The 20693-nt window shown below is 34.6% G+C and overlaps 3 protein-coding genes across 3 annotated transcripts; 2 read left to right on the forward strand and 1 right to left on the reverse strand.

Annotated features, from left to right (window-relative positions):
* The first annotated feature begins 1133 nt into the window (after positions 1 to 1133).
* Positions 1134 to 2085, forward strand: LOC18590648 (uncharacterized). The gene is made up of 2 exons (XM_007016291.3): positions 1134 to 1600; positions 1725 to 2085. Exons 1-2 carry the CDS (start codon positions 1250 to 1252, stop codon positions 1890 to 1892), a joined length of 519 nt encoding a protein of 172 aa, XP_007016353.3. The 5' UTR covers positions 1134 to 1249; the 3' UTR covers positions 1893 to 2085.
* Positions 2086 to 3016: 931 nt separating this feature from the next.
* PUM2 (pumilio 2) lies at positions 3017 to 10560 on the reverse strand. The gene is made up of 9 exons (XM_007016292.3): positions 9231 to 10560; positions 6520 to 8075; positions 6310 to 6451; positions 6111 to 6218; positions 5441 to 5653; positions 5229 to 5339; positions 4777 to 4971; positions 4121 to 4295; positions 3017 to 3505 (listed from the first exon to the last, which is right to left on the reverse strand). The coding sequence occupies exons 1-9, from the start codon at positions 9894 to 9896 to the stop codon at positions 3468 to 3470; spliced, it is 3204 nt and encodes a 1067-aa protein (XP_007016354.2). The 5' UTR covers positions 9897 to 10560; the 3' UTR covers positions 3017 to 3467.
* Positions 10561 to 19300: 8740 nt separating this feature from the next.
* RDUF2 (zinc finger (C3HC4-type RING finger) family protein) lies at positions 19301 to 20628 on the forward strand. The gene has a single exon (XM_018126940.2). The coding sequence runs from the start codon at positions 19367 to 19369 to the stop codon at positions 20456 to 20458; it is 1092 nt and encodes a 363-aa protein (XP_017982429.2). The 5' UTR covers positions 19301 to 19366; the 3' UTR covers positions 20459 to 20628.
* The last annotated feature ends 65 nt before the right edge of the window (positions 20629 to 20693 follow it).

Consider the following 20693-nt stretch of genomic DNA (forward strand, 5'->3'; position numbering starts at 1 on the left):
AGAATTCCAAGAAAAAATAATAAATTAAAAAAAAAATTAATCATTTTTTATTAGATAAATACGTCCACCGTCATTATTTATATCTATTCATTTTCGAACCTAAACTATAAGTGATGACAATTAATATCTTGAAATCGATTGGAGATACCATACTATTTAATCAAAGATTAGGTCATGTTGAAATAAAATTGTAAGGCTACTTGTGATCAAATACCATAAATAGTTTTTAGTTAGGTACCATCAAGACTTAGGTAACGTTTGGTACGAGAGAAGTGAGAGTATATTCTCTACAATATATCCAATTAAATTATATTATAGTGTTTATTTTGCAACAGATCACTGCAATATAAAATTGCAATGCAATCACGTTACAGTCAAATGATGTTATGTGATTATAGTCTAAAACTAATACAATCACATTACATTGCACTCTATAATATTCTTAAAGACACTTTTACCCTTCAACTTTATTATCTTATTAAAAATATTATGTAACATTATAATTTAAAAAAAATATATTAAAATAAAATATATAATATAAAAATAAAAAATTAAAATAAAATAAAATATAAGAAATTAAAATTGATATAATATAGGTAAAAGATATTAAAATAAAATATATAATAAATAATATTATTATAAGAAATAAAAATAACATATATGACATTAAAAAAATATTTAAGAGATGATATTACATAAAAATTAACAATAAAAAATATAAGTATATTAAACTTGTATTTAATAAATAGAGGTAATTTTAAAAATTAACATTACATCCTCAACAAAATACTTATAAATCAAACGATGCAATGTTTTTTTTCCTGTATTTTAATCATTATTTTGCTTACATATCAAATACTGTAATATTATTTTCTCTACAATCACATTACTTGTAATTACATTATTTATAATCATATTATATTGTAAAGTATCAAATATCACCTTATATCAAAATGTGTCAACTAACTTAGTTGAAAAAATGGATGGATACCCAAAAGAAAGTCCAAGTGGGCTTGTTACTTGTTAGGATCCAACTGCGGACCAGTCTTGAACTCTGCTGCCCAATTAAGCACAGCCCAAAAATCAAGGAACATGGTGAGCCAAGGTTATGTAAGAAATTTCTCTCTTGGACCATAACTACAACACTGCCATTTATCTGTAACGCTGTGGCAGCTTCTGCCACGAAGGCAGACAGCGAGCTTGGCAGAAGAGACTGGTGGCTGGGCTGTTAACTAGTTGCTCATGAACTATGGCCATCACCGCACCTATGTCTCTACCTAGGCCACCACCTTTCACTTCCATTTTCAAGCCAAGATCTCATCATTCGTCTCGACTGTTGGCTTCTCATCTCACCTTATCAACAACTTTCTCATCAAGGTATGCCATCCATTTTCAGGATCCGGTTGGGAGAAATCATCAGAAAAAGAGCGACACACTTTGGATAACTTTTGCTACTCCTGAAGAGGTTCTGCCTTCCGATGCCACCCCACTTGACAATTCCCAGCAGATAGTGTCCACTACGGGTGATGAGGGCGTGGCAACTGTTATTCAAGCTCTTCTCTTTGTTGCCTTTGTTGCTCTAACTATTCTCACTATTGGGGTAACTTCACTTTCTCAAATAATTGCTGCTTTTCTCCCTTTTTTTTATTCCTAAATTCACATGAAGTTTTGATTTTGAACCGTGGGTTGTTGCTGAATTGGAGTGCTTTTGAATTGGGTTCCAGGTTATATACATAGCAGTGCAAGATTTCTTGGGAAAGAGGGAGAGAGACAAGTTTGAAAAAGAAGAGGCTGCCAAGGAGAAGAATGGAAAGAAGAAGAAGGTGAGAGCCAGCGCTAGGCCAAGGGGATTTGGTCAGAAGATTGATGAAGATGATGATGATGATATTTAGAGCGCAGATTTTTCTTGCAAGCTTTTCATTTTCTTTGTGACTTCAAAACTTTTCTTTTATTTCATGGAAGACTTTGTTGAGGCAAAAGATTTTCTTGTCACGTAATCAACTGAAAACGTTGTCCACTGCTTGTAAACGTAATGACTCTGGTTTCCAATCTAAAAATTGTAGCCTCCACAGCTTTCTGAGGTAATTCTATTGAAGGATTTATATTATATAAGCATCGGGGAATGACAGATCTAATCTTAACATTCCCAAATGATTTCTTAATTCCTTTTTAGAGTCTCGCTTTTTTTTTGAAATTATCAGGAAAACCTCAAATGACTTCCCATTGGCAGTCGAACGCTGAACCACACAAAAGCTGATTGTATGTTCTCGTCATGTGGGTAGTCTCCTTAAGCATTTCCGGAACCAGACAACTACTAGCGCCCCAATTCCACTATGATCAATCTTCTTTCTTGAGCTTGAAATATTTTCACATTGTTTTGCATACTACCGGATATTGCAGTTTGCTTCAAAGGCCAATATTTTTTGCCAACAATCCATCAGTAAACAACTTGTAGAAGCAATGGCAGCAGCTTCTCTACGGTACAGAAGCAAACTGATGTCGTTGCCCCTTCATCCTCAGTCTATAGTCATCAATAGTGGTCATGTCATTGCTTAATGCATCCCTATGGTCTTTTCCACCAACGTCCAATGCTTTTACCGCTACCACTTCTGTGTTTAAACATGACAAAATTGTCCAGGGTGGACCCTCAATGATAGTAGTACTTCAGTGGGAACTTCATATTTCCAAGAAACATGCAAGAAAAACAGGACCAAGTGACCAACCTATACCTGGTAGAATATTCTTTGTGCAATTCACAAAAGCACAAATTTTAAAAAAATTTTCCTCTAAAGATCTTTTGATTTTATATCCAAATGTTACTTTCTACTTCATGGTTTCAAAAACAATGAATGAAGACGGTTAAAATTTCTTAAATTACATAATACTTTTAAGGCTAAACACAAAATTTAACCATCTTTATCACGTACATGATAAAGGGGGTCCTGACCTTTGTCATCTTTGATCATTTGGAAAGAAGGCATCAAATAAACCAACAAGTATTATAAACATAAACAGGTTGATAGCAAAACGAAAATTACGCATTTAGGGTGGAAAAGAAAAAGAGGAAAAATGCCGTCATTAAGCATACATCGAGGGGGAAAAACTATGGCCTCACCTAAACATCAACAGCTCTCCACATGCCAACATTTTGTACAGTCGCCTTATCATATAAACTACCTCACCATTTTAAATTTTTACACCCTTAAAAACTTGTATAATCATTTATCTCCTCTGCAGGGGCATCAGTTGTATTCAACAGCTGAACCTCAGCTTTGCTCGATTCTATGTATAAACCTTAAGCTACACAATGTACAGTTTCCAGTACAAGCAACAACTTTATTTCCATTCAGCTCTTACCTGTCTAAAAAGATAGGTAGAACCATAGGCTCTAGATACGGGGATGAAAGGAAGAGGGGAAGCCCACAGAGCTTCTGTTAGCTGTACAAACACATTCTTTCCTACACCAATTAAGCAGGGTGTGGAGACTGAGCAGCAATTCTCCTTTCTGAAAAGAATGCAAATCACATGTTAAAGAGGGTTGCAACATACAGCAGCTGTAAGATGATAACAGGGATCAAATTTAAATCAATAAAAAAGAATGGTTAATTTTGGTACTATAGTTCAACATCCACTAATAGGGGAGCCATATGCATTCCATGACTTCAACAGAGCCATGTGCCTCCTCAGCTCAAACCCTAAGGTTTCATGATAATTACGACTAATTAACAGCACATTCCCAGAGTATCAAATGTCCATGAAAGGGTTTCTAAATACAAAACTGAATGTTTGAGCAAAAAACATTATAAGCAATTAAAATTTAACTCTGTCAATAATTACTTGTCAGAGTTTCAGGATATCTAGTTTCATCAATTTTTTTATCAGCAGGTATCATTATATCAATAGATACGTGGTTATGAGCCAGTTAGTTCACTTTCTAAAAATCACACAATCAAATGTAGAAACAAAATTCAGGGAAACTACAAAAACCTTGCCTAGATAAGTGAACCAATTACTAATGTAGTAGTGAATGCTATACTAAGAAACTCATTTACATAATACATGGACATATATATATATATAAACTAATAAGCAACCATTGATGACAAGGAAGAATCAGTACCCCCAGCAGCAACAAGTTTCTCTACACGTGCAACAATATGCTTTCCATAAGTGTACTTCTTCAATGCATTTAAATGGACCTTAATTCGAGAAAGGATCAGCTCACGTTGCTGGTCATCACAAGTCTCTAGTACTTTCTGTACAACGTAGTTCGCAAACTGATCTTTCATCATTGCCTGTGGTGGACAAACAGCTGTCAGTAGAAATGACATGGATGATATGAAATTCTACAGAGACTAATTCTAGAGACAATTAAACAGAGAGCTAAATCCTGAACACCATGCAATCAATTTTAAAAAGAATATTCTAGACATATTCTTTACGTCATAACATCCTGAGACATCAGTGTAATATGCAGAATTTTAGAGTTTCTTTCAGCTATAGCAGCAGCATTCCTCGCTATACATGAAAGTTGATACCTTGCAACATACACACCCAGATTACAAATATGAATAAAAGTATCATTCTCGCCAACAAGGAAGATCACCATACTCGGCCAAACCAAGCACAAATAAAGGCAGTCATGGTTCATGGCTCTTCTTCAATGATTTACAAACCAGTGAAGTTATTTGGACATTTTCTTTCAAAGACAAGGAATTAAAAGCAGAAAGTATTTCTATTCAAAGTTAAAAGACTCAGAATAAAAAATGGACAAACCTGAAGAGGCTCATTCTCATCGGTAGAACCAAGCATTTCATTCACCAACAATTGACGTTCAGAAGGACCACCAAAAGTTAAGCACTTCTCAACAACATTAGAGGCAAACTTCTGCTGACTCATCTGGACTATCTTTCCAGCTAACTCTTTAATTATAATTGAGCGCTCATGAGGCTTTCCATGCTCCAGTACATGCTGTTAAGTGAATGAAAGAGATCAGTTAATGCTTCGAAAAAGAAATACTATTGAGACATTTAACTAATGACAAAAATAAACACATTTTAAAGATACACTGCGAAAAATAAACAATAAATGCCAAAAAATTTTGGACAGCATATTAATAGAAAATAAAGGCAAAAGAGAAAAGACTCTCAAGCAGATTTGGTTGATTACTTCTGCCCCAACAAATCCTATGCCATACAAACTATAAGCTTCCAGCAAAGAGAGACAACCTGGACAACATAATTGCCATACTGGTCTTGGGCCAACATGCTAACAGATCCTAAAATCTCATCCATGACTTTACTCTGTGTTTTTGGGTCCTTGCAGTGCTCCAGTATTCTCTGCAGTGTTAAAAAATATTAATACAGACCACACATAGCTCATTCTTAGCATAGAACAGTTTCAAAAGTTCAAAAGTTAAGCAAAAAAACAAGTTCTAAACCTGTATCACTCGGCACCCATATGGATGAGTGGAAAGGGTCACAACTTGGTCAAAAAATGTTGTAACTATAAATTGGATGTTTTCCTCAGGAACACATTCAATACACTTCTGGATGACATGGTTGCCATTCTGATCTCGTACACAGCGCATGACACTACCATCAAGCTCTTGAACCATTTTAATCTTCTGATCCAGATCAACAACTTCTATGGCCTTAAAATGTTAAACAAAGCATACATAATTATCAGAATGCTGGGCAGTATTCTTCGTGTAACCATTCAGAATCTGATCAATTAGCATGAGCACTTTTACGATATCTATATAAAGCAAGATACGGAAATGACAAAATTAAGCTCTATTACATTGATTGAAGCTTACCATAGCACATATTAACAATTAAACATAAACACAGACTTATATGGATTTTAAATGAAATGGAAAGTAAAATCCAACCACAGAAATTTTCAAATTATCAATCATTGTGCTGATCTCATTTAGAGAGAAACTCATAATTGTCAAGAAACTGCAGAATAATTATGAGGAACAGTATGATGAATGAAAAGAATCAACAGGAGAAGTTGTTCAACATGCAACTTGATGATTATGAGTAAATGGAATGGAAGAAGAACAAGAACTAAAGTCTAGCAGAATTGCAACCATATACCAATACCTTTTGGATCACTCGACAACCATACATTTGAAGACTAAGTGTTAGAACATGACCAAAAAGCTTGCCAGCGAGCTCTCTTCTCTGAGCTGGAAGTCCATGCTCAAAAAACTGTACACAGATATAGATTTTATTTGGTAAATATAATAAACCATAAAAATATACAACTAAGCAGATATGCAACAGATTAAGCAGCAGATACCTTTTGAATGACATAATTACCAAACACATCAGTCATCAAAGCAAGAGCTTGAGGCATGATTTCCTCGTAAACCATATTTTTCTCTTCAGTTGTAGCCGTTTCAAGTTTTTGCTGTATAAATCGGCTGCCATACTGATCCGCACTGGTCAAAAAAAAATATTAGGATGACTGTGTGAATAAATAAAACATGATTTTAAGACAAGAGCATACCTGAACTCAACAACATGACCAGCAATTTCTGAAAGTTCAAAGCACTTTGTTTTATTGCTCTTAAACTCTTCAAGTAGCGAGGAGGCAAAGCTTTCATCCATGTTACATCCTGCATCCAAATGCCAGGGTCCGATGACACCCCCAGCTAGATTCCTCATCCCAGAAGGAAAACGCATATTCAGGTCAGTGTGTCTGATAGGACTTCCGGGTCCAACTGGTGAGTTTGGAATAACAGGACTTGCTAAGGGGCTTCCAGGATATGACATACCAGCACCAAAGGTGGGATTTCCATAAAAACCATGAAGATTAGAACTACCAGATTTAGCACCCAATGGAACACCATATTGAGATTTCTGAGGTGATAGCAGAGCTCCAAGATAAGCTTTTTGAAGCTCAAGCAAGTTCATGTATGAATTACCTAGGAAGTTCCTATCCATAGAGGGATCATTAAGAGCTGCAAGCTGTGCTGCAGCATAATCAGATGTCCTCAGATACTGAAGATACATAGGATCAACAAAAGGTGCCTGCAGAGCATTCCCAGCTATTTGGCTTCCAACTCTACCAAGATTATGGGACTCAGATGCAGCATTTGAAATGTTCTGTCCAGAACCCAAACCTCCTCCAAGCACTCTAGAGTCCATTCCAGGGACTGCCATAGGTGATGCAGCAGCAACATTTTCAAACAATGGTGGCAGATTACCAGTTCCAAGTTGGCTAGCCATCATAGAGGCCACAGCAGGGTTTAAAGAGTAACCACTTAACCCATAGTTTGGAAATGATGAATTCATACCATCACCATGCTGATACTGAGCAGGTAAGCTGCCTCCGCCATTGAGAGTGGAAGTAGGTGATCCTTTCATATATGAATTGTTAGAGGGGACAGCAGATTTCTGGAGTTCAGCTTGCCTATCAGCAAGCAAGGATGGGTTTTTCAGGTCTGATCTGCCCCCATTACTCTTAGCTGAAGGCATATGTAAATGGCCAGATTCAGATTTCTTCAAGTATGCCTGCTGCTTGATATGATTCTGACCATCTTGCAGACCAAACAAATAATTCTGGTGATTTTCAACATCTTGTTCAATTTGTGAGGGTAACTGATTATCTTCATCTATGATACCATTTGATGACAGGCTCATGCCTGATAAAGCTGCTACCAGATCTGCAGACTCATTGACACCAGATGTGACACCACCAAAGGTGCTTGGATTATTTATGCTTCTTTTCTCTGAGTTACCAACTCTGCCTCCTCCAATTGGTGTCAGGCAAGGACTAGGAGCTCTAGCTACAAGTTGGGGATCAGGAGTGGTACTTCTAGACAAGGAAGCACCTACAGCAGCAGCATAAGAGTATGAAGAAGGTGGCCCAATGGAATGGACTGCAGACGAGCCTTGACCACTCGCACTTGACCGTAAAGTATCTCCAGAAGTCAGTTCACGGCGCAAATGAGCCAGCTCAGATTCAGCAGAACCTACATTCTCAAAGTTCTCATCAAAAGCATTACGACTAGCAGGACGAGATGGAATCCTTGTGACAGGAGCGGAGTGTCCCAAGTCATCCTGCAAAAATACTAAATATTAAATAACTGCAACAAAAAAAAAGGGCCAAGTTCTAGAAGTTTTTGATATATGAACAAGAATAACTAAGTGTGATGGTTACATAGAAAGTTAAGGAAAGAGCAAAAATATGAAAATTTAAATGAGAAAGAATTTTGAAATCTATGATATACTGTAAACAGCCTAGCTATTTATGAAGCAGAACACAAATTCATCACAAATAGGCCCAATAAGCTTTACACATAGTACTATCAATACCTTGGGAATCACAAGAATGGTAATTAATTGTATCGGTCATACATATAATCATTTTGTGAGTAGACACAAAGTGCAATCTCGAGACAACTAAAAGATGAAAGCTAACCATAGGCTTCCAAAGAAATGACCCATGAAACTATAAGAGCAGTCACATTGAGTACTATAAAGCCTAAACAATTGAAATTTAAACATGTGTAAAGAAGGCATGCTAATGAGAACGCAACTGCCTCTGTTGCAGGCCTTAGAGAGTACACAAAAGTAAAAGGGATGCAGTTATTATGGTTTCTGCGACCCAATTTACATGCTTATAGAATTGGCTTGACTGACTGATTACTTTCCTTCTCTATTCTTGTTCAAGCAGAAGACAAACTATCATTAATTAAACATGCCTTGAAGTCAATTACAACCAAATCACATTTCCAATGAAATTAATCAAGCCCACAATCGCTTAAATGGGCATATCAGTTATCAAAAAAATAAACAACCTAAATTTCAACAGCATTTAAAATTAGTGAAATGGTAGTAAGGCTACAAACTGTCTGACTCAGAGACATGTGGCAAACTGCTAGATTTTTTACCAGTAACAGAATTTTCTTTGAGCATATGCCATTTATTACACGCCAAAGACAAGCCAGAAAACTGCATTTGTAACTCTCCAAGACAAGCGTCACTAAGTAGAATATCAATCCAATGACCGCATGTACCAAAGGATATGCAACATGCTACATGTCAAAACATATAATGATGAGATAAAAGCCTCTACAAATAATCCATATTGCGAGAATCCTTGGATAAGCAAACTGTTATCACCAAGCAACAAGTGGCAGATACTGTACAAAATCAAAAACCTCAGAACAAGTGGAATTGATGACCAAACGTTAAAGTACAGTTGGTGATCACCTGAAAAATTTCAGCGAGGCTTTTCTGTTTGCTCCCAAGTCCTATACCAGACAAACCAATCAGTCCATCACCACCCCAGTCCGCTGAGCTATGCACTTGCTCTGCCTCTACTTCGTTCTCTTGTTTCCTGGAATCAAACCCTGGTGGCATCGAAAACAATGACCTACTGCCACCATTATCAGCCCTATTCGCTTTCCTCCTATCTCCAATCCCACCTATCACTGAACCCCCTCCCTTCAACCTCTGTGCAAACTTCCAATCCTCCTTGGAAAGCAAAGGAGGTGGGAGCCTCGGGTTGAGATTCACATTCGAGTAATAGTAAGAATGATAAGCTGGATCAGACCTAAGCTCTTCCTCAGATGCAAACCCATTTCCATTTTTAGCTCCAGCAAAAGCTGAAAAGGCGATAGCCCCACTACCGCCACCAGCACCGGTAGCAGCAGCAGCAGCTCCACCCCCAAACAACCCGCCAACAGCACTCAGTGAACCCTCCACGGTAGGAGGTGCAGAGCCACTTCTATACAAGTTTAGCTCCCGTTCGAGATCATCGGCGTCTTGCCTACTACGCTGCTCACGAAGCAATAACCCTATCTCCTTCTCCAAATCATCCCCAAATGATCCTTCACTACTTCCTATCATTGGTCTCCTACCCAATTCAGATAGCATTCTTTAAAACCCTAATTGATCATTACCCTCTATCAAAACTCCCAAAAATGATCACTAACCAAAACCAATAATAAGACTCTAAACCCAAAACTAACGCCAAAAAAACCAAAACTTTTCTACACTAATACACCTAAAAAACATATTCACAAACTTCAAGATGCTAACTTTAAGCTACCAAATGAGTCAAAGATCAAAACTTTAATCACCCTGAGCTCATAAACAGCAAAAACCCATCTCCCCAAGCTTATCAAAACTAAGAAAACAAAATAAAACGATACCCAAATTGATATATTCTTCAAATTTTGATATCATAAAATTAGCCAACAAAAACCAGAAAAGAGCACCATGTTTTCCAAGTAAAACCAGCAACAAAAACAAAATAAAAAAATAGAGCTAAAAATTAAGAAAGAATAGCTCGGAAAGGAGAAAACTTTAATTTTTGAAGCTGAGATCAAAGAAGAGAGTGAAAAGAAGTTTAGCGATATATAGAGAGAGAGTTGACGGCTGAGATCAAATCCGGCGGCGATTTTTTCTTACAAGAACCCTTTTAGGGTTTTGTTACAATTCAGGGAGGCTGGGATTAAATACAGTGAGTGAGTTAAAAAAAATCTTTTTTTTTTCATTTTTCTTTTGCTTTGGGTTTTCTTTTGCTTTGGGTTTTCTTTTTTTTAATTTTATTTTTGTGGGGAATTAATGAGATTATTGAATTTATTTCCTAAAAATCAGGGGTAATTGACCAAGTGATAACCGACTGATGTACTGAAAAGAAAATAAAATTTGTTTTGGCAAAAGATAATGATGTTTGTTCACCTCGTGTTCCAGAAACAGGAATCTGTGACTGACACGTCGTCACATTAGATTCGCTGCTGCCTTAAGGCTTTCCCTCTGTAAAACGCCCCAAGTACGGGTAGTAAATCTAGTTAAATATCTGAACTACCCTTTTGGTCTCATTAGATTTTTGACCCCCCACCCTGGGCCTTGCCCCTGGATCTTCTACCAATTCTTGCCTACTTAAGGAAATCTTTCTAGTTCAACCACTTCTTCAGAGTTCAGTTCCACTTCTTCTCTTTTTGTTTGTTCCAACTCCATTCCCCCATTCCCCTTTGATTGACTTTCAACTCTTTCAAGTCCATTTCAATTGACAAAATCATACTTTGAAAAATTAGCAGAAAAAACTTACCAGGAGAGAGAGCTTATCTAATACTGAAGTGTTTGAAGATCTTTTCCATGATCCCAGGTAACATTTTGGTGAACCCTATGCATAATCAGCCCCTACTATTTTTACCATATTGAGAATTAAAACAAGCTGTTGTGTTTGTTCTATTCTTGCATGTTTCTGGCTGGCTTGATTATTTGGTTCATAGACTGATTGCTTGATACTTTTCTATATATATGTAGTTAAGCAGGGCAAGATGCATGCCATTAGGGCAGTTGGCACCAAGGAGTTTTTTGCCTTGAAAATTGATTAGCTCACTTGCAGAAAAAGGATGGCCATAAGGTGCAAAATTTGCCATAGATGGAAAGGCTGATGTCTGGCTCCCAAAACAGGTTCTATAGAAAAAGTACATCAATTGGAGCATTTGTTTTTAGCTTCTTTCAGCTTTGCCAGAAGAAAACACAGCCTTCAGCCTTGGCTTATTGCACCAAGTTTTGTCATAATCAAAACATCTTGAACATCATTAGCATTATGCTAAGTTAGAATTCTCTCTTATAAAATGGCGGTCTCAGACTCCCATTATTAACCTAAATTAATTACCAAGCTTTTATCTTGTACCCACACTGTGCAAATGTTTATACTAACTATATCTAGGGAGCTTCTGGCAACACTACCAAATTACCTGCCCCATTTTGCATTCATTACATACTAGATGGAGCCCATCAAAGGGTAGCTTCTTCTTCTTTACATGCTTCCTTTCTAAAGGTAGGAAGTCTGCTTGGGAACAAATTGGGAATTTTCATACTACTACCATTGAATTCCCTCCAACCCTAAAGCTAACTTACCTGCCCTCTAGGACAAGGCAACTCAAACCCAAGAAAAGTAAAAAATTGTCACCAATCTAATGTCCAATTTGCTTACACATTAACTTGAAACATGCTACCATGTTGAAAAGAAAGTCTTACAAAGCTCTCATTCTTATTCTTTTGGTAGGCAACAAGAAGTATGGCTGTTGAAGGAGACGGGTCATGACTGTTAACCCAAAAGTATGATTATTATTATTATTATTCAGATTAAACTAACCTATTTTCTATCAAAATATATACAATGAAATGAAGTTATGGATATGAAATAGAAAGATCTCCTTATTTTTGGCATAAATAAACTAGATGGAGATCAGCATCTAGCAAAGGTATCAAAAAGCTGCCAGCCATAAAGGTTTCGGGGCACAGTTGCTTGTGAAGAGTTAGCTTAGAACTTAAGTCTGTTGATCAGAAAGCAGGTTAAGCTCATAAATGAAAAGTGAGAGCATGTTATGCAACAACAAACCTCTCAAGGGAGGAAATATAATTGGGAAGGAGAGTTTTTTTCATGTGCCCATCCATCCACCACCCTCTGCTTTTAATGGAATGGTTTAGCACGTGAAAGGGTGGTACACTCTAATTTAGATAATCTCTTTCTCACACTTATATGACAAAACCCTAATAACAAAGTTTGAACACATGTTCGGTGGTGATCTCAGTAGATAAATTTCTAAAAATAAAAATTCGAGTCTCAATTTTTTAAGAGAGAAATCATGTATCAACCATTACCTTAAATTTTAAATTATAATCAATTGAGTTATTTGGTATAGTCTTATAGATGTCAATGAGTACCTTATAATAGAATATTTTGTATTAACTGGCTTGATTAAGTAAGATTAAGATATTCTATGATAGTGTTTAGGTAGTGGTATTAGAGTCTACCCACTGTTCAATCCGATTATAAATAATAACTTTTTAATATTTTGTTTATAAATTTTTTAATTAGTGTAATATATACCAAAATTCATAAATTTGTTACAAATATGATGTTAGACTCTAATTTTATTTCTTATGAACTAATTATAATTTATTATTTTAATTTTTATTAATAATATAATATAATTTAAATTTATTTTACTTGAATATTTAACTAGTACAAGTATTTAACAAGTATTATTTAAAATATTCAAATACGAGTTCGGATGACAATTTAAAAAATTTAATCTAGTATTGATAGTATTCCACTTTCAATACCCTATTGAGTTTGAGTTAAGATTTTCAAAAAATTTAACAAGCCGGGTACCCATCCGTTAACATCCCTAATTACAAACCTCCTCCACATAAAATTGTATAAATAAAAAAAAATCATTTCTTGGTGAATGAGAAGATATATGAAAGATCATTGATAAACCATTAATGTGGTTAATCAATGCTATTATGAATTAAAAAAGTGTGTAGTTTTAGATTTGCAAAGTTTTTATGTAAATGCACGGTATTTTTCTAAAACTAAAACATATATTCAAACCTTATATCATATAAAGTAGCATGTGACCCCTTCATAATTATTAATTAAACTGGTTAGCCGAAACTTTTGAGTCTTCACATCAGGCTTTGTTTTCAAAACAAGAGCCCCACACAAACTAATCATACTTGACTAAATCTTTGAATTGATCTTCCTTGATTTCTTTGCATAAAGTACCCCTATTTTTTTTGGATATACTATGCTTATTTGATCATTTAAGGAAAATATTTTTGTATTTTATATTAATTAAGATATGTATTTGAATGAAATAATCCTCTTATTTCGTTCATTTTTATCCTCGAATAAAAATAAAAATACTTATTCCAGAGATTTAACATACCCGATGCTTAAAATTTTAATTGAAATATATATCGAATTTTATATCTTGGTATAAAAAGAGTTATTCAGATAAAAGAGAATTATCTATTATAATATAAAAGTCTATCTATCAAAAATAAAATATTTATGGTAATTCTTTTACGAGATTTTTATCTTTAATTTTAAAAAAATGGTAACGATATACTTTAAGAGTTAAAATTTGTTATTAATATTATCAAACTTGAATAAATTATCACTTGTCAGTAATTATAAAGCAAAACAATTACGTGATTAATTATGTGATTAAGAAACATACGAATTAGGACAACCAATCATAATTAACACAACCTTTTCTTTTAGCAAAATTAGATGTGGGTCATCTTGAAATTAGGGTTGTGATTTAATTGCATTAAAACATCAACTTGTGTCCTTGTTATCATAAGAAATACGTGTTGAGTTGAAGCAACCATTAAAGCTGAAAGGGAAAGCATTGTATGTCCAGGGATACTAACAAGATTTTACTTGAAAAGTGATTAAAGAATGATTATAAAAATAATCATATTATATATATCAAATTTTATTATTATAATAAAAAAAAAATTAAAAATTAAAGATCACCATCCTCTGTTACTCCTTTGACTCTTTCGCCACCTGCCAGTCATTCGACTCTAACCCTGTCTCCAATTCGTTTGACTCCGCCCTTATCTCCAACGGTTCTAACTTTCAGCTTTCGGGTTAGTTACCAACAAAGAACGAAACCCAGAAGAGAAAATGGGAAATTTTAGGTACGGGTACTTGTCTTCGGGGGTTTGATCCCATTGTTCTGCTGTTCTGTTGCCACGTTAGTACATGCAATTTGTCCGAAACAATGTTCCATCAGACACGTAATGGATGATAGGATTCGATACTAGCCTAAGCTTTTTAAGGAATCGAAGGGCCATTTTGCAATTTTGATGAAATATCAGCTCCTGTTTTCCATCTTCCATGGAAAAATATTCTATTTGGGAGGTATTGAAGCGTCGTAAGTTCGGGAATCCGATTGTTCGAGAAAAATAAATATTTTATAAATTATTATTATTATTATTATTATTTAATATTATCTCGGTTCCTAGTAATTTAATATTTAAAATGTTGTACAAAATAGTATTTTATTATTTTTATGATATTTGTAAGGTGAAATGTTACAATTAAAATTAGAGCATAAAAGATAAAATGATTGTTGGTAAGTAATTATAGTTGTGATTTCGCAATAGAAATTATAACTTTTTTCAGAAATTCCCTTTTTTTAACTATTTTGATATTTGAATAAAGCAATACAAGAATTTAGAATGGGCCACGTCATAGTTACATATCAGTTAGGCCCAACCCGATGTTTTTCCGGACCAAGAAATCAAACCTTTTATTGGACCCAATATCAAAAAATTCAAGGGAAAAGTAACAAGAAAAATAGAAAAAAAAAAAGAACAAAAACCAAAAAAATATAAATTAAAGTCCGAAACTCATTCTAGATACATACTTCAAATATATAAAAACTTTATGTGTTTATAAAATCATGTTAATTTCACCATTTTATTAAAAAACAATAAATTATTCAATATCATGAGTAAAACTTTTAACTCATGGAATTGCCAATAGTGACAATATTTACACATTTGTTAATTTGGAAAAATGTTGAGGATAATATATCACAAATATCACTCTAGTTATTGTCAATTGATTTTACATTTGATACATATCTTAAAAATTCAACATGATGTTATAGTAGACGTTATTCTCATTTGTTCTTTTTGTGATTCATGTTATGTAATAGGTTTGTCGTCTCTATACATAAAAGAGAGTATTAAAGTGATGATAAAATAAATTTCACATATGCTAAATTAGAGATGTTAGTGGGTACCTGCTAATTTTAAAGTACAAAATCCGAACTCAATTAACAGATCGGGTACCTAAACCCTACAACTATCTGGATATTTTTTAAATTTACTACTCTAACTTGAATTTTAATACATACCCACTATCCAATAATTATCCAAACTCAATACAAATAGTAAAATTACTATCCGAACCCTTTCTAAACCCGATATAAGATATCCTAACTCTATATAATCGAGGTCAGTTATCCGTGGGTATCTTGTAACAAGACCATCCCTATTCTAAATTTAAAATATCTTAAGTATATAAATATAATAAAAATCTATTCACTTATTATCAATTAATTTTAAGTTAGATGTCCGTTTAAGAAATTCATCATGGTATCGAAACAAACACTACCTCCATTGATTGACCTTTATGTGATTCAGTCACATGATAGGTCTATAATCCTTGCACATGAAGAGAAAAGTATTGAAATTTTGATAAAATAAATCTCACATCTATTAAGTTAGAGATATCATGAATATATAAATATAATAAAAAAGCTCTCAATCTATAATAATTAATTTTTTGATCAAATGTCCATTCTAAATTCTAAATAATTCTAACAGTAACCTTGGTTTAAGAAGAAAGGCGCGGATTGTCCCCACTCTTCTCAATTGCTGAAAGGAAAAAGAAGGAAACTTTTTTTTTTTTTGGGATTTTTGTTAATACAAGGTTACATTTTATGTGGTCATATGCAGAAAATGACACCAAAAAAAGAAAAAAGTATATGAATTATATCTTTGCTATGATTGTTAATCAGCAGATATGACACCATAAAACACCCAACCCTTTTTTTCTTTCCCATCATTTGTAGCAACTCATTATTTACTTCTCGTTTATTGTTCATTTCACAAGAATATACTTAGCTTTTTCTTTTTCTTTTTATCTTTTTTGTGAAATTTGTAAAGCAACTTTCACTTTGGAACCCAAAAAAAAAAAAGTGAAAGGAGCGGAGGGCACCAAAGAAAGGATTGAGATTCTATTTTGAACCAACTTTTCGAAGCTTTTGTCCCAAAGTCAAATTTTCCATTAATCAAAACGCTCCATTTTTCCTCCTTATTTATGTGGCATCAAATTCTCTGGGTAAACGTCAATATTTGTTAGTTACTTAGTGTGAGCATAATTAATGACACACGTAGGTATCAATAATTATTATTATTATTATTTGACGAGTAAATCAATTTTCAAAGTGAAGAAAATTCGTTCAAAAGTAAATTCGTTATACTTTATTATAATATGACATATAAAATCAAATTATCAAAGTACCCGAGAAAAGTTCAAAACTCGAAAAATATATATATGTCATGTATCTTAATAAAAAAATTCCTTAGTGTCGAACTTGGGATAATAAATAGTGAATTTTACTTAAACGTTTTAAATTAAGATTATGTTAATTAAAACGATGAGATTATGTTATAATCTTCACATGTACATACTCTAATTTTGATTTGTAGTGGATTATGATGTGGTTGAAGTTAACAACTAAGATCTCCCAAAAAAGAAAACCTCAAAGCGAAGTCTCTAATCATGAATCATATAGGAACTGCATGCAAACAAAAGAATGTTTCATGTCACTTTTAAGGCGTGCACTAGAACGAAAACTTAGGCACTGTCTGCTTTTAGGAAAATGGGATTGGGAAGGAGAGAGATGAAACACAAATGAGTGGCACCCAAAGGGTTTTTTCTCTTTTTATCTTTTGATCTGTCACCCAAATTCAGAGTGGAAATAACAGTTGCTATACTACTTTTTATAGCATCTTCTTCCCCTTTGGTGGAGTTCTTCCATACGCCTTTTCTTCTTTGTGTGTGTCTCTTTCCCCTTCTCTCTTTAAACCCCCTTCTTCATTTCCTTTTGATGCTTGCCTTTGAACAAGTGGCAGCTATTTCATTCAGATGATTAAAAGTATATTAAAAAGTAATATCGTAAAGGTGGATATTCTTGCAAATAAACATTCACCGATCGAAATTATCTCAATTTAAGAATCTTAATATTTTTTATTTGATTTATTCATCTCTTTTGGAAAAAATTGATAAACTCTTCTTGATTCCGGACCAAGTACTAAATTTGCAAAAAGAAGTTAGATGCAATACAAACAAGCATCTTTGTATAAAATATTTGGAAAAGATTGAGCCAGAGAAATACTGTTGTGTATAAGTTTTGATTAGGAGCTAAATTTTATTCTTTTTATCAATTAACATATGTTGAAAACTACATCGGACCGTATTAGAAAGAAGGGAGACTGAAGGTGCGTTCGATAAAAATTTTAATAAATTTTTTTCAAAATGTTTTAAAAATTTTAATTTTGGAAAATTTCAGTTTATCAAACAAGGTCTTCTTCCCAACAACAATTGACCTAATTAACAATTATTAATATTATGGTTTGGCCATTAAACTTTGACGAAGACATACCCTTTTTTTGCGTTAGAGTCAACCTTGCATCATTGTATGCTTATTACGATTATTATAGTACACAAAGAAATTAAGCAATGGGAGTGGATTTATGATCACAAAAAAGAAATGTCATCATGATAACATTGTGATGCATAATTTTTTTTTTTAGAATTAAATGAACCAAATTATGGGTTCAAATTAATATTCCTTTGAATGAGTAATTTGAACTTTCTACTTATATATATATATAATATGCAAAATAATATGTTGTGCTTGAATAAATACTCTCTTATTTATTTTTTTATCACCTAATTTTTTAAAGAACTTCTACTCTATAATATTTTTTATGTGAAAAAGTTTTATTTACCTTTCCCTCTTTGAAGAAATATTATTGAATAATGATTTTATGAATCCGACTTGCCCAGAATTTCACTGTAACTATATATTACCTAAACTTAATACTACAAGTTATTAAATAAATTTTTTATCAGGAAAATTTTAAGTTTTACATTTAATTAATTTATGATTATTTACGTGACTTTTTACTTACTGCAGTAAATTTTATATTCAATAATTTTTATTTATTATTAATACTAATTTAATTAATAACAAATATTTTAATCGTTTTATTATTGACCATGTGAAGAAATTTCTGACTAAAGAAAACACAAGGTAATTAAGTGTAAATTTAGTCTCAAATTATTGTATTATTATCCAATTTTTTAATTTGGCACTGACAAAAGAATTAAAAAAAATGGAATTTTGATAACCTTTTAGGTTAAGTTTTGGTCCACAAATTTTATTTTAAATGTAAATTGCAATTTGAGCATGTCAATCATGCCAAATTTTAGAGTTGAAAATAAAATCACATGTCAATAAGACAGTGACGTGGGACCAGAGTTTACTGGCATTGAACGGGTGTGGGTCCATTTCACGCGCCAACACAGAACAAGACACTCTTTGCCTCGTTTTGAAGAATCTTCGTAGTTCCTGCCAGTTGCCAACACACGCACCAACACGTCACACGCGCCTCTCATTTACTCGGCGACTGTTTGAATTTCAAACTCGGCGTCTCGACATTTTAACAGTTTCACTCTTTTACCTCTCGTCTCATTTTCAGTCAACCTCAATTTAACTCCAACCTTAATCCCCACTGGACCGGTCAATCTCTTCAACGTCGTTAATTATTTTCTCATTTTCTCCACTCCTAAACTGCCACGTGGGCTCGATCATCTTACGGCGTCTAAACTTTAAGGTGGCCTCGTTTCCCTTTAAAAGCCAGTAAAGCTCTCTTCAGACCTGAAAATTTTTTTCTTTCCTTCTTGGCCTTTTTTCTGGATCTGGAATTCTCGTCGGTCAAGCATGTCTTCGACGTCGTCGTATTGGTGTTACAGCTGCACCCGTCTGGTTCGCGTCCTGGCTGTAGACAACGGAACCAACGGCAACGTTGCATGCCCGTACTGCGACGGAGGTTTCATCGAGGAGATCGAATCATCGGATAATCACAATCGTCGATTTCCAGCCATGTACATGATCACCAGCAACGATAATAGTCGGCAAAACTCGAATCGGACACGAAACCTCGTCTTTCGTCGAAATCGTCGAAGTTCCGTTGACCGGTCAAACATCAATCCAATCATCGTCCTACGTGGTGCCGCCGACGCCACCGACGACGAGAATAACAACACCAATGGGAGCAACAACAGCGGCTTCGAATTCTTCTATGACGACGGATCCGGGTCGGGCTTAAGGCCCATACCGACTTCGATGTCCGAATCATTAATGGGGTTGGGTTTCGATCGGTTACTAGAACAACTTTCCCAGATCGAAATAACCGGATTGGGGCAACCAGAGAACCCGCCAGCTTCGAAATCGGCGATCGAATCAATGCCGACGATTCAAATATCTTCGACCCATGTTTGTTCAGAAACTCACTGTGCCGTTTGTAAAGAGCCTTTCGAGCTTGGGACCGAAGCTAGGGAGATGCCATGTAAGCATATTTACCATGAAGATTGTATCATCCCATGGCTTTCCCTTCGAAACTCGTGCCCCGTTTGCCGCCACGAAATGCCGTCGGACCGAATCGAGTCAAACGATGACGCTTCGGAGACAGTGGGATTGAGTATATGGAGGTTACCGGGTGGGGTTTTTGCGGTGGGGAGGTTTAGAGGAGAAAGGGAAGTGCCCGTGGTTTACACGGAGATGGACGGAGCGTTTGGGGAATCGGGTTCGGGTCATGGAGCTCCGAGGAGGGTCTCGTGGGTTGGGGTTAGAAGAAGAGAGAGTGGGTTAAGGAGAGTTGTTAGAAACGTGACGTCGTTTTTGAGGGGTTTAAGGTCTCAGTCTCGTCGTGGAAGTGAAGAGTCTGGTGGTTTAACCAGAAGTGGTTCCACTTCTATGCTCAGTAGCTTTACAAGAAGTAGAAGCAGAAGCTCAAGCTCGGTTCTGGAATGAGAAAAATTTTGGGGGTAATTATAAAAAAAGAAAGAAAAATTATTTTTACTTCTTTTTTGGTCTTGAATTTATGATAAAATATGTGTTCTTTGATTGTTGTAAATAGCATTTAATTGGCAAGAATTTGAATTTTTCATGTAGCAATATATCAGCTGCAATTTCATCTTTAATATCTGTGATTCAATTTGTTTCTAATCGGATAGCAAAAAACAGAGGAGTGGAGCTAAAAGAATGT

The sequence above is a fragment of the Theobroma cacao genome, chromosome 9 (genome assembly GCF_053813885.1).
Source record: "Theobroma cacao isolate CCN51 chromosome 9, ASM5381388v1, whole genome shotgun sequence".
NCBI lineage: Eukaryota > Viridiplantae > Streptophyta > Magnoliopsida > Malvales > Malvaceae > Theobroma > Theobroma cacao.

What these genes read in the sequence shown, in the direction of transcription:
- LOC18590648 (XM_007016291.3), top strand. Translation starts at nt 1,250, where the DNA reads ATGGCCATCACCGCACCTATGTCTCTACCTAGGCCACCACCTTTCACT. An exon ending in TAACTATTCTCACTATTGGG is followed by an intron (nt 1,601 to 1,724) that starts GTAACTTCACTT and finishes ATTGGGTTCCAG; the next exon opens with GTTATATACATAGCAGTGCA.
- PUM2 (XM_007016292.3), bottom strand. Translation starts at nt 9,896, where the DNA reads ATGCTATCTGAATTGGGTAGGAGACCAATGATAGGAAGTAGTGAAGGA. An exon ending in GGTCATGTTGTTGAGTTCAG is followed by an intron (nt 6,452 to 6,519) that starts GTATGCTCTTGT and finishes TTTTTTGACCAG; the next exon opens with TGCGGATCAGTATGGCAGCC. An exon ending in ATGGGTGCCGAGTGATACAG is followed by an intron (nt 5,340 to 5,440) that starts GTTTAGAACTTG and finishes TTAACACTGCAG; the next exon opens with AGAATACTGGAGCACTGCAA.
- RDUF2 (XM_018126940.2), top strand. Translation starts at nt 19,367, where the DNA reads ATGTCTTCGACGTCGTCGTATTGGTGTTACAGCTGCACCCGTCTGGTT.